The sequence below is a fragment of the Parasteatoda tepidariorum genome, chromosome 2 (assembly GCF_982258835.1).
Source record: "Parasteatoda tepidariorum strain Cologne lab strain chromosome 2, Ptep-v5.0, whole genome shotgun sequence".
NCBI classification, from domain to species: domain Eukaryota; kingdom Metazoa; phylum Arthropoda; class Arachnida; order Araneae; family Theridiidae; genus Parasteatoda; species Parasteatoda tepidariorum.
Genome location: NC_141756.1, coordinates 58,674,957 through 58,692,844, shown reverse-complemented (window position 1 = coordinate 58,692,844; position 17,888 = coordinate 58,674,957). Strand labels below are relative to the sequence as shown.

Below are 17,888 nucleotides of genomic sequence, written 5' to 3'. Positions count from 1 at the left end.
TTTTCATGAAACTTCTATAAACAGTAAAGACAAACAAAACATAAAATTTATACATGAAAATTCCAATTTTTAAAACAAATTTGTTAAACCGGCGGAAGTATCGATATAGTGGACTGAGAAAAAGAGTATAGCCAAAACCACCAGCATATGGCAAAATTTACCTATGGGACAATAAAATAATACCCATAAAATAAAAAGATCGGGAATTTTTACCCAAATAGCTTTGTTGATGATTTTTGGTAAAATTAACAATAAAATGTGGTTGTGTAAAAATATGATTAAATTTGGTTTAGAGCATGGAATAAAAACAATTTATTCAGTAAAATTTGCTTTTCAGTTTTGTATTATTTTCTGAATGTGTGGCAATAAGAACTATAATTTCGAAAACCAGAATTTTTCGTTAACCGATACCATATCAACGGAAAAATTTCCAAATAAATGGTTTAAATACAACATATTTTGATTTTATTAACCAGAATTGTGATTTTTCACCCCGGAAATATTGTTATCATACAGTAAGGTCATTTTATCAGAATTTTTTTCTCCGCGTGTTATTAACTTCTATACTGGATGTTTAAACAAGAGTAGAAAATTTAAACTCCAATTAAAAAAAATTTAATATTTTTTTTAAATTATCATTTTACATTTATTAAATGTGTTACTGTTTGAAGTGGTGCATTTTTTTAAACTGAAAACAAATTGCAATAACTCTTTCAACCCATTACGTTCGAATTGTGATATTTACGTTAGCAAAAAATTCTTTCTCTAAAGTTATTTAAATGAAAAATTTGGAAATATTTATCCCTGAAATCGATAAGACAACAAGAACAGCATTAAAAAATAAACAATAGAATTCACGAAATTCTTAAAAAAACTAAACAAGACTAGAAAGAAGTTTTAATTACCGTAACTCTGAGGTTTTGTCATATTTATGCTAAATAAGCACACATGTGCAAGAAAAACTTGGTGCAAGTTATTTACAAAATTTTTAAATAACCAATCAAAACTAGAAAGAAGTTTTAATTACTGTAACTCAGAGATTCCGTCATATTTATGCTAAAAAAACACACATGTGTAAGAAAAACCTGGTAAAATGTTACAAATTGTTTCTTTTATAATTACCTTATTATGATTAAAGAATAATCGTTAAAGGATAGTTTAGAAAATATTATTGCATTTTTTAGAAATTATTATATTTGAAATTTAAATTTTTCTCAGAAACTCCTATTATTTCAAAGTATGACAAAATATGTTTTAAAAAAAATAATATTGTTAATATATGATTCCCTTCATGAAAATCATATAATTAGAAGAAAAAACAATTATAATAAAAAAGCTAATATCAATTAAAAAAATTAGTATTTGAAGGAACAAATAATTTTTGTTTTTATTTCTGCTTGATGATGTACAGATTTAAAGGTGGTATTAATTTTAAACATATAATTTTAAAAGCAAAATTATAATAACTGAACACATGATTTCAGATTTTAAATTTCTAATCAAGATTTCCCTTTCCGACCTTTCCGCTTAAGTATGTACATATAACTCTCAAAAAATATCTATAATAAACCAGAATAAATTGACTATGTAAAAGACGATAACAGACTATAAATTCAAACAATAGCCTGATAACAATGAGATAGCGAATTCGAACAAGATCACTGACCCAGCAATTTTTTTTTCCATCTTTCAACCCAAGGTACCACAATCGCTTAGAGATGAATGTAGTCAGGGTCAAGGTAAAATTCATACCTGACCAACAATTGGTCACGGTTCTTCTAAAAAAAAAAAGGCGAAAAAAAGAGGAATACCGCCTTTTCACTGATATTCAGTGATGCGTGCGAAAACATGTCCAATTCACCATCCAGGGATTCACCGACGGTGCAACACAAAAGGATCATCTTCATTCCAAGCTGTTACGCTCACTTTTTCATTCAGAAGAAAATGTATTGTTTTTTGTGAATATGACTTTTTTTTTCATTTGCAGGATGTAGTAAAAGCGTTTGGATTCTAGTTATAGCGAGTGTTCTTGTATATATGCTTAGAAGAAGTTTATAATTGTTGCAATTTGTTATTTTCCATTTTATGGCCTTTGGCAATGGGTAGTAATAAATGTTTTTGTTCTTCGGAAGAAAAAAAAATGAATGAAGAATTCATTTTTATATGAAATGTTTGCAGTCAGAATTCTTATGGGAAATAGGAGACTCAATTAAAAATTCCCTATTTGTTTGTCAAAATTTTGTATTAATATTTATGACATATATAATGTATGACCCATTTCATCGGTTTTAAAACTTTCGAAATCTTAAAATTGTGTTTATTTTTGTTCCCTTAAACAGCAAATATAAAAATAAAAAAATGAATGAAGAATTCATTTTTATATTAAATGTTTGCATTCAGAATTCTTATGTGAAATAGGTGACTCAGCTAAAAATTCCCCATTTCATTGTAAAAATTTTGTAAAAATATTTATGACATATGTAACGTATGACCTATTTCAGCTGTTTTAAAACTTTCGAAATCTCAAAATTGCGCTTATTTTTGTTCTCTTAAGCATCAAATATAGGAATAGAAATGAAATAAATAAATAAAAATCTAAAAAAACTTGATTACGAGTCATATTTAAGATTTCTCTTCCATTTCTCCCCTTTTTTTCAACATACGAAACTAAATGATGCACTATTTTAAATCAAAATACGACAAAAGAGTTGACGGTAAAAAAAAATTACATTTGTAAGTTAAATAAGAAATATAACTGTTAAGAAATTGAACTATAGGGCAATTTACGATTGTTTAAAGAGTGCTAAAACTATTGCAGTTTTCAATATAAAGCTTAAAATGTTCTAAATTTTGAATTCTGAATTCTACATGTTATACAAACACGCTCGTTGTGCTTTTTCAAAGTTTGATATTCAAAATGAAGTAAAGCTTATTTTTTATGAAGCATTTGTTATTAATTAATACATTAACATTTAACACAACTGCTCTTAGACAGTTAGATTCAAATTTGAAAACATATAGCATAGATACTTTGAAATGCATTAACATTGTCCAGGTTGGTTCTAGCTCTAATCCAGTTTGATCAACGGTAGAATACATTCAAGATTAGAAGATACTTTTATGTTTTATCATCGGCAAAAAAATCAATAAAAGAGACGAATCAGAATTATTTTATGAAGTACAGAATTATTTAGTACAGAATTATTTTATCAGTATCAGTATTTATGAACTTAATAGAAATTAAAAAAAAATATTTAAAGGAAAATTTACCAGAATTACCGATGATAACCTCTTAATTATTTGTAACTATAGGCTTTCTTAGAGATTTTATTTTAATTTGAAAATAAATTCAGATGCTGTTCGTTAGAACTAAGGAAAAAAAAAGCATTATAAATTTATTTATAATTTTTAGTTTTTTCCTTCAGTTAAAAATCTCAAAACATAGAAGTAGATAATGTAAGGGTGAAAAAAAAATAATTACGCTCATTAAGTAGCAAAAAACATGCATTCTAAAAACACGCTATCGTATTTTCCAGTAAGTATGACACGTAATTCTAGTTTATAACTTAATTACAAAAGGCAAGCTCATAGCTCAGTTTGTCCCCGCTTCACCTTACCTACTTCTTCCCCCATTCTTAACTTTTCTTTAATATAAGATCCAACCTGTATTTTTTATGGAACCTGAGTGGGCAATAAAAGCTGTAATTTATCTTCCATCGTCTCTAAAAATGAAGCCCTAGAAGCAGATACTTTTTTATCCAATGTCATCTGAAAAAGAACCGATTTTTGGCGGATAACACTAGGGACGCGTTCACTTTTATGGACCTAGAAATCCATAGATCATAAAGCGAAGAACGTGATCTCGCAGCACGTTTGGCGATGCTCTCCATTTTTTTCCACTTTCGTACGTTCCTTTTTTTTTTACCCCTTTGGCGATTTTTTTTTTACCCATCTTGATTTTTTGTCTTATACTTTGAGAAGATAAGATTCAACGAAGTGGTGCGCTAATTTGCGCACTGGCTTAGAAATTTTTCGAATTATATCTTCTTCGTGAGAATACCGCACCGGATAAGAGAAAAAGAGATTTATGATTATGTTTACTTGATGCTATCTTAATGATATCTGATCACCTGTTTGAGGTGTGTTTGGTGCTCACGTTCTATCACTAAAGCAAGGTTAATATACCGATTATGAGAGTTACATATCCCTGTATAAAGCTACGTTTTAATTCGACAAGTAAGAGAAATAGTTTGGATAACCGTGATCAATTTTCGTTACAATAAACAACTATATTTTTGTTCCAAGATCTTCATATGCTGATTTTAATTCTAGCGGTTTATCGATATTCCTTTTTTGATGATAAACCAATTTCAAATAAGAAAATAATCATGTTCAATATACTAAGATAAAATATGCGGGATGTTAAAAAAAGGTAAAGTGCCTGCCATTTAATATGATCGTGATCAGTATCAGAAGTATTTCAATCAGATACTGATTGGACAAACTGAGTACATACTTCAAATTAAAAATGAGGTAGTACTTTATCAATTTTCACAGTATAACGAGTATGAATTAAGATTAATCAAAGTAAATGCACGTAAATTTATGAACTTAAATTTTCAGTTAGACATTTTCCTAAGCTAAATAAATTATTTTAATTTAAATTTCGTGTTAATAAGGTAGGAATAAAAATAACCTTTATTTTTTGGATAAACAGTAAACCTAGTTTTTTTTTCTCAGCGTTTTCCGAATTTCGGTTATGGAATAGCTGAAACCTAGAAAATCCGGCTTTAAAGTTAAATCATGATTTTTCTTTGTTTAAATATATTTTTCAATAAAGAAAGACTAAGCATAACAGACTAATTATAGAAAAATATACATTATTTTATAGGTAAATAATTCTGAATTTTATTTATGAGTGTTTTAAATTAAAAAAAATTGAAATGTAATAGAAATTGGTTGAATACTTCCTGTAAAATATGTAATTATCAGAATTCTTATTATTTAATAAATTTTTATAACGCGTGAACTATTTAACCAATTTCGTTCCATTTTGGATTCTTTTTCTATTGCTTGATTGAGTTAATTTTGACTCAAAAACTGTTCTTAAACAGAATATACTGCTTTGGTATCGGCAGGAGTGTTTATTGAGAAGAATACATACCTTGGAAAGAAATTTTATTTTATTTCGTTCGTATGAAAAATACGATGTATAAATAATACTGAAGAAAATGTGAATTGATTAATTAAGTGCTAAGAAGCTCCCATAACTTTCTGTAGATTTTAGCATTAAAATTATTTTTTCATTGAGTTTACTTTCAAATTTATTAATCCTATTTTTACATTTTTTAACTGTTGTATGAAGTAAGAAACAACTTAGGTTTTTTATTTTTATTTTTTCGAAGATTATGGTGAAAGGAATTATGAAAATGAAGGAAAACAATTTTTTAATAAACATAAAACTTTATTCAACCATCAACCGATCAATTAATACACAAGGAGATCACAGTTATGAAAGCAATAAATAAGAATGGAAGACACTGAAGATAAATAATCTCAACCCATTTCATTTTCAAGTTTTTCATGCGAATTAACAAGGCACATTCATAGTGTTTCAATATAAATAATAATGTAATAATGAGCAAGAGAAAAATATAGACATTTAGAAAAGGTTTAGTTTGAAAATCGTTAGAGTCATATAAGTTTTTTTTCACAAATATACTTGCTGTCAGGTAACATATATAAATAATATATTGAAACAACAACAAAATAAATATCGTACTTTTCTTATATTTCACTCTATCAACATATCACAAGATAAATTATATTTGGCTTCAAAAACGTCCAAGGCATAACAAGTGTCTAGAAACAGGGAAATTCTTCTAACACTTGATATTAATTTGATGTAATATCGACGTTTCTTTAGGTGAAATAATCCCAATTTTTATGACTTTTTTTTAAAATTTAAAGTCACTTCCAAGATTGAAGAAACCGCTATGATCACCAAGACCACCATAACTGAATCCACCCAAACTGTGGCCATGGTGACTATGTCCGTGATGATGGCTAATTTTGTGATGATGACCATGATGATGTCCATGATGATGCCCGTGATGGTGTTCACTTTTATGGTGATGTCCGTGGTCATGTCCATGCTTGTGATGGTGATCATGTCCGTGCTTGTGATGGTGGTCATGTCCATGCTTGTGGTGATGGTCATGTCCGTGCTTGTGGTGGTGACCATGTCCATGTTTGTGGTGATGATCATGTCCATGTTTGTGACTGTGATCATGTCCGTGTTTATGATGGTGGTCGTGTCCATGTTTGTGACTGTGATCATGTCCATGCTTGTGATGGTGGTCGTGTCCATGTTTGTGCAGGTGATGATGTCCATGTTTGTGGTCATGCCCGTGTTTATGATGGTGGTCGTGTCCATGTTTGTGACTGTGATCATGTCCATGCTTATGATGGTGGTCGTGTCCATGTTTGTGCAGGTGATCGTGACCATGTTTGTGGTCATGCCCGTGTTTATGATGGTGGTCGTGTCCATGTTTGTGACTGTGATCATGTCCATGCTTATGATGGTGGTTGTGTCCATGCTTGTGATGGTGATCGTGACCATGTTTGTGATCATGTCCATGCTCATGCTTGTGTAAGTGATCATGTCCGTGCTTGTGATGGTGATCATGTCCGTGATGGTGTTTGTGATCATGACCATGTTTGTGATGATGATCATGCCCGTGTTTGTGATCATGCCCATGCTTGTGGTGGTGATCGTGTCCATGTTTGTGACTGTGATCATGTCCATGCTTGTGATGATGGTCATGACCATGGGAGTGATCATGTTTATGGTCATGTCCGTGTTTATGATCATGACCATGTTTATGATGATGATGGTGGTGATGGTGATGATGATGCTCAGTTTGGTCCTTAATAACTATAACTTTTTTGTCATCATGATGGCTGTAAGTAATATAAATATTATCGTTAGAAATGATTTATAATACTTTTTAAAACCCGAATCGAACTTTTCAAAACTGAGTAGTCTTCTTTCAGATTCTTAGATTCGTTTTTTTTTCTATCTCATAAAAGATTTTATTGTTACAACTATCATTATTTTTTAGTAAGGCAAGACTCATTAATTTTTCCTACTAAATTATCTCCTAATCTAAAATTTGAGATAAAAGAGTTTTCTTTAAATGTATGTTTTTAATTGTACTAAGCTTTAAGTTTAAATATTTTTTGGTAGCTTGCGTATAGTTTTAGGTAGGATATTGATACATAGGACTTAAAATAGTAGAAAAAATTTCAAAGTAGTTATTTAAGTATGAGTGGTCGATATAAATGAATTTAAGGTAATGTATGTATGCGTTACATGTAAATGTAATTAGCAATTAAAACAAAAAAATCAGGAATAGAAACTAAAATCATTGTTTAAAATCTCTCAAAATGCTTAAAAGTTTAAAATCCTTTTTCTTATACGAAATCATGAATTGAAAAACAACGTTTTGGTAAAATTTCAGAAACACTTATTATTAATAAAATTGTAAGCAGCTTTTAAAATGTATTTTTGTTTAAGTCGTTTTTAAAAATACTTCCATTAAGAGTACATTAAGTTTACTTAAACTAGTTTAACTATGATTTAATGCAATTTTGGGAATAGCCACTTAATATTAGAAAACTGAATTCTGGCAGAACTTTCAGCTATTATGAATTCGTTGACCAAGCTTTCCAATCAATTGCATTTTAATACATTTTGTAGAATGCTGAATTTTTAAGAATATTTCCTTTTTTATTTAATTTTTTTTTATTATTTTCATATAATTTTAAACATAAAGAGAGAGAAAAAGGCAGTTCATTCATAATTTAATATTCAATTATTTTGATAAAAATTATGTTGAACGTCAAAAATCTCATAAACGTTTAATAAGAGCATTTAGCATAATTTCAAAATCTTTTACTCCCGTACAAATCTTAAAAAAAGCTTAACGTAAGAAAATAACTTACCCTGGCTCTGGTTCTGGTATAGGATCAGCAGAAACCAGGTAAACCAACATTACTAAGAAGACCAAACTGGCCTTCATGTTGAGCCACATCTAAAGAGAAAAGAACAGATTACACGGAAATTCTAGTAAAATTTCCGTTATGTATGGTAAAGACATTTCTGGTATAAAAAAAATCTAGTTAATAAAATCAAACTATTAGGTATTTAAATCATTCATTTGGTAATTTTTTCATTCATATGTTAACAGTTTGCCTAAAATTCTGGTTTTCAAGACTGTATTTCTTATTACGCCGCACGTTTAGTGAAAAATATAAAACCGAAAAGTAAATTTAACCGAATAAATAGTTTTTAAGTATGCTCAAAGGAATCACGCCAAATTTACTAAATTATATTGCTCATTATATTATTTTATTGCCAATTATAATATTATTTTATTGCTAATTATAATATTATTTTATTGTTATTTTTACCTAAATCATTACTAAAGCGCTTCGGAAAAAAGTACTGTGCTTTTCAGTGTTCTCATAGAGCCAGAAATCTGGTACATTTTACCATATTCTGGTAGTTTTGACCATATTTTTTCTCAGCCTACTACCTGTTTTAAAACTAGCAACTAGAAAAATTATAAATATAACATATCAAGAAAAAAAAAGCAAATACAACCCTATGATGAACTAGGAAGTAAATACAGAAAAGAAATTATTTTAAAACTGTATCTTCGTTGTTATTTTAAGTAAAGTTGATTTTGTTGGGATGAGTTAATGCTCCGTTACTGTCGTTATGCTACTTACAGGCGACGAACATAAACACGTTTTCTTAAAATGCAAGGCAGATTATCCAAATTATCCCAGCATGAAGCTCACTTTTATCTTACGACTGTGAAACAGGGTCAACACCATTTTGGTGCTTTGTAATCAAAAAATGAGAAAAAAAATAACTCCACAATTAATTTCTATAAAAAGTTTTCGGATTCTTTCTTAAAGTTTTCAGAGTCTTGACTTCATGTCTAAAAATAGGATAATTCTCCTAATACAACTTTTATTTTTAAAACTGTTTTTACTATAGTTTTATTCTGTTTATCCAGTGAAAAATTATTTGTTTAAAATATTTTATTTTATTACTTTTTTTCTGCGCTTAAATCAGAAATGATTAAACTACGGCCCATTTTAAAGTTGGATAGCGTTCACCAATCATCTTAATAATCAACTTAATTCTCAATTTTTCAAATAAGAGTTTTAAAATCAGTATCTATCAAAATATAGTTTCTCAGGTTTAATATCTCTCAGCCAAGAAATAAGTGATATGTATGCTTCAGAATATGCAAGTGAATATATAATGCACAATAACACTTACTTGCAAGTGAATTAAAGTAAGTGTTATTACGATTCTGTGGAAATATTCGCCGTGAAAAACACTGGAAGACGATCAATAGCAAAAATTCTTAAAATTAGTATTCCGTAGTTTAAATTTGATTTTAATAAACTTTTAACAATGCTTTCTGACTTGTCATATTTCATATTGTAAATCTATATTTTTAAAAAAATTCAAAGTCAATTTAAAAGCTTTTAAAAAAGTTTTTAAATACTTGGATTCCTAAGATGTGAAACTTGGTTACTAGGTTCAATGGAGCTCACTGTAATAAATAAAATAGCGCACATATGAATTAAAAATATTTGAACTGTCTAGTAATAGACAATGTAATGAATAATATGAAAAAAAGAACTAATAAATTGAAAAATAAAAAATTGATTTCATAGTTTAAACGTAAATAAACTTGGGAGTATAGTAATAGTAATAGTATAATAGTACTTGGGAGGAATAGTACATAGTATTTTTTATAGGTGTGAAGAAGGCCTTTAAGTCATGCTTTTATATGTATTCAATAATATATCAGTGTATTCAATAATAATCATATATCAAAAAAAGTAAAACTATTTTTAATAATAGTTTGATTTAATTACTACTCAATGTATTCCAGAGAATGATAAATATTTATTTATTTTTGTGTTTAAAATATTATTCTCAGGAAAAATATAATACAGAACTATTTTATATAGATAAAAAAATTATTTTGAAAATTTTAAAAGTTTGCGTAATCATTCGCATAAGCATAGAAATTTGCATTTCTAATTGCACATATTATAATGACATGTTAAATACATTATTCCATAAATATATTCTTATTATATTAACATGGCTTATTAGACGAATTTGCCGTTATGTGTACCAGTAAACACTCATAAATTCTCTCTTGCTTCCATTGGTTTAACTGAAAAATTTTCTTGTAAAAGTATGCGAATTTTATGAGTTCTTATTTTATAAAAAATATAGGAATTTTTTTTAAAAGAAAATATGATTTTTTTTACAATTTGTCAATGAAAATTAAAAATAAAATATTTTGTAAGAAAAATTTCTGATCCATACAAGTCCTGGATATTGACAGATTTTGGGAGATTTGAAGGTTTTGTAACCACAACTTAGCATATTTTAAATGAAAACTGAAAGACAAAATTTAAAAAAATAATGTTTCTTTAAATTTTTGTATTAATTTTAATATTATTTGTTGTATTAAATTTTCTCTGGTGAATAAATTTTTAATTACAAATTTATTACAGTCTTCACGCATATATTCTTAATATAATTTTTACTTTTGTCCATGTATCGTTTATACTTATGTCCAAAAACGTTAATTTCAAATTAATATAAGTTGCCACTAGTTCTGGCTTTGTTACTTATTAGTGGGCAGGAAAATTTTGCTTTTTGCTGAAAAATACGAAATTTTTGTTTGTTTCTTGAAAAAATTATTCAGTTTTTACTAAATTAAAGAGTTTAGGGATTTGAAAATAATAATAAACTCAATTTCAACAATTTAATTCGAAGTCACGTTTTTGCACGAATTTGAGGCAAAATTCTGCACAATTTTTTTCTTGTAAAATATTTACATTTTTGTCTAATTTTAGGTAATATATGATATATATTTATGAATACATTTAATCTTAAAAAATACATTTTACAGCCCAATTCATGAATGAGATATCTTTTACGATCGCAATGAACTTGAACAGCTTTCCCTTTATAGTAAGTTGAGCGAAAATTACAATATTAGCGGGAGATTTGAAATTGCAGATTATGCTACCAATTATTGTTATAATTACGTATAAAGTAAAGATCAAAATTGAGTAATTTTTGAAAGTGATGATGTAACTAAGGAATATTTAACAATTTGTTTTTTAAATTGATGTCTAATATCAAGTTTTTAGTGAAAAGGAAAGAAAAAAGATGTTAAAAACTAAATTTTATATAATTAATTTATAAAAAAAGTTGCATAATTTTTTTTCTGTCAAAGCAATAATGTTGAAAGACTAAAAAATGAATAATTAAAATATCAAATTGTTTTAAAAATTATGTTATAATTATTTAAGTTTAAGATATAATTCCTATTTAATAAGTGGCCATTATATGTAATTTGGGGTAAAAATAAGAAAAGATAAATGCTTACACCAAAAAGGAGGGATAAAGGCAAATCAGATAATTATGTTAAGACACTTTTTAATGATACATAAGCTTTAAAATGAAATTTATAATAGAAAATAAATCAATAATTTAGATGAAAAAAAGCTTTGTTTTCGTGTAAACGTTTGGAAAAAAATCGTTTAGAACAATATTATGAATAATTTACTATATATGGTTAACTGCAAACACATAAAAGATATAAAGCATAAAGATTAAAAAAAAATAAAAGCTTAAAAGCCAAAAAAAGTTTATTAGAATTTTTTTTTAAATTTTTAGTAAAATTAAACTAAACAAAACATAATGGAAACGTAAGAGAGTGAAATGTTTGAATAAAACTGTTGCATTTGATACTAATAGAAGCAAAAATACCGAAATAATTTCCTCCTTAGATAAGAAGATATCAAGAATAAAAATGTGAATGATTATGTCAATTTCTGTTTAATAACCGAGCACTTTGAAAATATTAGAGATGGGAAGACTAAAAAAAAGTTTTCAAAAGTTTTAAATTGTTATATTATCTCGAAAAACTACAACCAGCTTAAAAAAAATTATTAAAAAAGAGCACTTTCAAAGTTTAAAAACCACAGACAAATTCCAAAATGCTCAAAGCTTAAAACTACTTTCATTGAAGTTAATTTTTTTAACAGATGCGGCGAAATCCCTTTGAATAATGTCTTCCTCAATATTCTTTGAATTTTTCACTTACCTTTTTTGGAAACTTTTACCAACCCAAAAAGAAAGCCTATATCCAAAAGGCTTTCTCCTTTTCTTCCAAATGAGGAGAGAGTGATGGAAAAAAGCGAAAGGGAGATTTTTTGAAAGTGAAAGTGTTTCGGTTTTGCTTTTATAGTGCATGACCGAATGTATCTACAGATTTTGATTCTTCCTGCATCAGTGAAAACGCGCTCTGTGCCATGGTACGAAAGTCCCAAAAACTCCTTCTTCGTGAGGCACAATTTTTCTGCTCCTTTGGCAATTTCGAAATTTTTCTCGAAAAAAAAAAAACTGAAGCAAATTGCTTGTCGTTTAGAAATTTTTCTTAACCACTTATGAAAACCAATTTAAATAACTACTCATCCTTGCATTGAATATCTTTGTTGATGCGAAATTGATAGTTTCGTTAATTGATGTAGATTATCTATTATGAGAAATTAATTTCGTCTGTCATGTGGAATTAAAATGGTCATTTTTTGAGAAATAAATCTTGTCTGTTATTTGAAAAAAACATGATACGTTATAAGATATCAGCTGTTATAAAAAATAGAAATCATCTGCTTTTAGAAGAAGAAAAAGCATAATCTGTTATAAGAAATAAATATCGTTTGCTATAAGAAACGAGCATAGTTTGTTAGGAGAAATATACTTCGTCTGTTATGAGAAATAAAAATATTTTGATTTTAAAAAATAAACCTCGTCAATTGAAATAAGCATAATTTTATTTGGAAAATAAGCATAGCTATCATCTGTTATAAAAACAAAACATTATCTGTTGTGTGAAATAAACATTGTCTGCTGTAAGAAGTAAGCCAAATTTGTTATGAAAAATAAAATTCGTCTGTTATGAGAAAGAAATGATCTAAATTAATAAATAAATCTCATCTGTTTCGGGAAATAAGCATAGTTTGTTATAACCAATCATTTGTAAAAAAAAAAAAAAAAAAAAAAAAAAAACTTCTGCTTTTAGGGGGAAAACATAATCTGTTATGAGAAATAAACATTGTCTGCTATACGAAGTAAGCATAGTTTGTTATGATAAATAAAATCCGCTTGTTATGTAGGATAAAATTCGCATTGTTATTAGAAATAAAAATGGTCTGATTTAAGAAATAAATCTCGTCTGTTTTGTGAAATAAGCATCGTTTGCTATGAGATATAAATATCGTTGGTTTTGAAAAATAAAAATAATCTATTTTCAGGCACAAATATCAATTGTTATGAGAAATAAACCTCGACTGCTATAGGAAATAATCATCGTTTGTTACGAGAAATCGGCATCATCTGTCATGAGAAATAAGAATTGTCAATTATGAGAAATAATTATCACATCTTATGAGAAATATAAAGTAAATCGTGTAATTGAATACTAGGCAAAAAGTGAAAAATTATTTATTTTTACATTTATCGGAACTGAAATTTAATTGATTTTTAAGTTATGATGCGACTAAAGATAATATGTAATGTAAAATAATTTATATTCAAAATACATAATATAACCAAGTGTAGTATGGGGTATAACTTGTTTCACATTCATATGATGCAATTGAACTACAAGCTATGAACTATGCAATAAACTACAAGCTATGAACTATGCAATAAACTACAAGCTATGAGCTAAACATCTAATAAATAATAATATGATATTATCTATTATTTTTTAAAAATTACTCATACAAAAATTTCTTGAGCATTTATTTAGATAAATGAGAAAAAAATCAGCAATGTATTTCTATTATTAGATTACTGAAAAAGTAATAATGTAAATTGTACATTAATAGAAAAGTAATACTTTTCATAAACTTCAAAATATGGCAAACTGGACATTCTTTTATAATTACTCTTTGCGACTAATTTGAAAGTTTCTTAAGATTTAGTATTTTTTACAAAAAAAAGAAAGAGTTATAAAATTTACTTAAACTGAAATTAATTTCCTGCAGTTTTAACCATGTCTTTACGAAAAAACATATTTCATTTGAAAAATGCCAAGCATTGTTTAAGGGCTATTAGTCGTAACATATTAGGAATGGAATTAAGAAATAAGAGCTTTATAAATTTATTTTTTCTGAGTTAAATATTATTTCAAATTTACACATACACCTATTTTTCATTACATTACTTACTATTTAATTACCCATTTTTATTTTTATTACACTGTCATACACCTATTTGTTTCATAAGAACTTATAACATAAAACTGTTACAAAATAAATGATTTGCATAAAATGTTTAGCCAACATAAGGGTATGTATAATTTTTTAATGTTTTATTTTTTAAATTTTAATATTCACGCATAAAATTTCTTTATAAAAAATTATAAATTCAAAAGAACGTATTAATAAAAATGCGTAATTAATTTACAATTTACTACTTAACTATTGTTTAAAACTAAGGGTTAAATAATCAGTAATCTTCCCTCTTAAACTTTAGATATATATTTGTATATGGAAAAATTATAATAACTAAAATCAGTGAACAACTTATCCATTTTTGCGGCGTTATCAAAGTAAATCCACTTAAACACTATCAAAAGGGAAGTAGATATACCTTTTTAGACTTCAGAGCTAGTAGAGAACTCAAAGCTCGATGGACACTGATATCGATGCACAAATTTCGGCGTGTTTATATACTGAATTAAAACTCCTCTCTACTAGTTAATCGTACTTGACTGTATCAAGGTACGGCGACATAGCATACTTCCTGACAAGCTTCACAAGTTTATTTTCTGATAATCTATTTTTCTACAACAAAATAATCTCCCGCGAGAAAGAGTGACCTCCTTCAATCAAATTATTGGCATTGTTTCTGATGTGCTTATTACTTCATACTATCCCAATAAAATAAAATGAAAGTTGTTAACGAAATAATAAATATAAACTTTTTTTTATATAACAATTTTATGGATATTTTACATAATTGAGTCAATAATATAATTGTTTGTCTTAAGTATTGAAATGGCACAAAGTAATTTGAAAACTCACAATGTGCAATGATTATTATGAAATTTTTTTATTACAGATTTAGTAATGAAAATGAGTTAAAGGGATTTAGCTTAAAGTATGTGATATTTTTAAATTTTTTGTCGTGTTGTTTTTGCTTTTTCATTTTTATTTTCCAAATTGGTTGTTTTGGAGAATTAAGCTTTGTTATTTCTTTTACTTACTTCTTTCTTTTAGCTTTGTTACTTCTTTGAAAATTAAAGCTTTGTTAATTATTCATTTTAAGTCTCAGTGGTTAAGGCACTCAACTGTAATCATGAAGAACTGGGGTTTGATCTCCTATGGTGACTTGAAGCCAACCCAGCTTCAAAGTACCATCTGGACTATAAAGTAAAGGCGGTCTATGCGCAATGCTATCGACATTACCAAAATCATGCCGTAGGTCAGGAAATCATGGAACCTTAATCCCCTGGCCTCTCTGCCTGCCAACGGAGCCCTAGCCCCTGAGTATTTAGGGTTCTTGAAGAGTCACGAAAGTTTACGAGAGTAAAATTAACTTTTAGTGAAGTTCATCAGAATAAAATTAATTTAGTAATTTTCTAAAAATTAATAAAACGATTACCTGCTGGGAAAAAATTCACAGCTGCACCTACATAAAACTCCTCAATTTCAGTACACGGAGAAAAAAATATTCTGTTAAAAGTACCGTATTGCATGGTAATAAAAGTTTCGGTAAAAATAATTTGGTTAATAAAACCTAAATATATGGTATTTAAACCATTCATCCGATAATTTTTCCGTTCACATGGTAACGGATTACCGAAAATTCTGATTTTCAAAATTATAGTTCTTATTATCACACATATAGTGAAAACTACAAAACTGAAAATCTTCACTTCAGCCGAATAAATGATTTTTACGCCATGGTTTAAGGCAGTGTTTCCCAAAGTATGGTACGCGTACCCCCAGGGGTACGAGAACAGCTTAGTGGGGGTACGAGTTCTTATGTGACATATCTTGCAACAAACAAAAAATTTCAAAAAATTTTATTTAAAAGCAAAGCTAGCTATGAAAATTTACGATTACGTATTTTCTATTTACTATTATTTTTTTTTGCAGAGTTAACAGTTAATAATTAGTGGTGTCAACAGCTAGTTGTGATTTTTAACTTTTGAGCAATTTTTTATAGTAAAGGTTTGTAATAAATTCTACTTGTTTTAATTATTTTTGTAAAATATAATTTTTGTCCCTAACATAGAATTTTTTTACCGAAAACTTTGTACCAAAAAAGAAAAATAAACATATTTTTAAAAAAAATACAAGCATTTTTTCATAGTGGTACACATGTTACGAAAAATTTGGAAGGGGTACACAAAGACATAAGTTTGGGAAACACTGGTTTAAGGTAGGTATTATGATGAAATTACCAAATTTCACCGCATCTACTAAATTTTATCACATATTATAAAACTATATGTTATTGTTGATTTTACCAAAACCTTTACCAAAAGACTTACCGAGCTTTTAGCGTTACCATAGAGCCAGAAACACGGAAAATTTTACGAAACTCTACTAGTTTTAACCATACTTTTTTTCTTAGTGTAAGCGGATCACTTAAATATACTTTTCCGAAAATGCAAAATATTTATATGTAATTTCTGTTATCCAATTTTTCTTTTTTGTGAATATTTTTTTCTGATTTTAAATTATGCAGTTTTACAGAAACACTTTCAAAGGAAACTGTAAAAAAATAATAAACACGTGGATACATATAACTTTAGGAATACTAATCCGGTGACGTAAATCTCGCATGCCATCAAAGTTGATCCTTCATCTTATTGGACATAATAAAGAGTTAACAAAAAGTGTATTATCTTTTAAATTCCTATTGAAATGGCAGAATTTTCCACAGTTTAATTTAAAACAATGGCTTCTAATGTTCTACACTGTTGAGATACTTGATTTTTCAGTCTCTTCTGAACATTCTAATTGAGATTTTTGAACGATTTTTAGGATCAAAGCTCAAATCACCCTTCCAGCCACTGTTCAATTTGAAAAATAACACTGCTGAGAAACCTTTTTAATTATTAACCGTCGTTGAATATCCTACCCAATTTTATGGGTTTACGACTACCAATGTTCAACTCCGCAGGCTTGTAATTTTGAACCCAATCCAGAAGACAAGGGAACTCCTGGATCAAGTATTGGGAGAAATTTGCCTTCGTGCAGGACTTTTTTGATGGAATTAACCCGCATTTGCGCTACATGGAGTGGAAAACCATGAAAACCTCCCACAGTTAACCTGGCAGTCAGGGAACTCTAACCCAAGATCCGTCTACCACTGAGGATATTTTATCTGAGGATCTCTGTGGTCAGTGCAAGCCTTATGCGAAATTCGTATCGACCAGCCATCACAGGGATTCGGACCCGGTTCACCTCATTGGAAGGCGTACGCTCTATCTCCTGAGCCATCACGGATCTCTAAGAAAGCTCGGTGATTTTATGGCAGCCCATTTTTTTACAACAAAGAATAGTTGGTTTATGTCACTCTATATAAAAATATTAGAAACCGCGTTACCACTGTTTTGAGTGTATAATTTCAAGTTACATTTTGTTTTGCTACTCCAAAACTATCAAACTTAGAAACTTGAAATTATGATGGTGAGTTGAAAAATATATACAGAGAATATAGTAAAAGAGAGTTATGAAATTTAACT

General features: G+C 28.1%; 1 protein-coding gene across 2 annotated transcripts; it reads right to left on the bottom strand.

Moving 5' to 3' along the window:
- Positions 1 to 5,425: 5,425 nt before the first annotated feature.
- Positions 5,426 to 14,827, bottom strand: LOC122269205 (uncharacterized). 2 transcript variants are annotated; one of them, XM_071178133.2, is made up of 3 exons: positions 12,225 to 12,370; positions 8,008 to 8,096; positions 5,426 to 6,963 (listed from the first exon to the last, which is right to left on the bottom strand). In XM_071178133.2, the coding sequence occupies exons 2-3, from the start codon at positions 8,094 to 8,096 to the stop codon at positions 5,958 to 5,960; spliced, it is 1,095 nt and encodes a 364-aa protein (XP_071034234.1). In that variant the 5' UTR covers positions 12,225 to 12,370; the 3' UTR covers positions 5,426 to 5,957. The 2 variants fall into 2 exon arrangements, with proteins under 2 accessions (XP_071034234.1, XP_042897087.1); XM_043041153.3 differs by lacking the exon at positions 12,225 to 12,370 and adding an exon at positions 14,780 to 14,827 and having other exon boundaries at positions 5,427 to 6,963.
- Between the last annotated feature and the right edge of the window lie 3,061 nt (positions 14,828 to 17,888).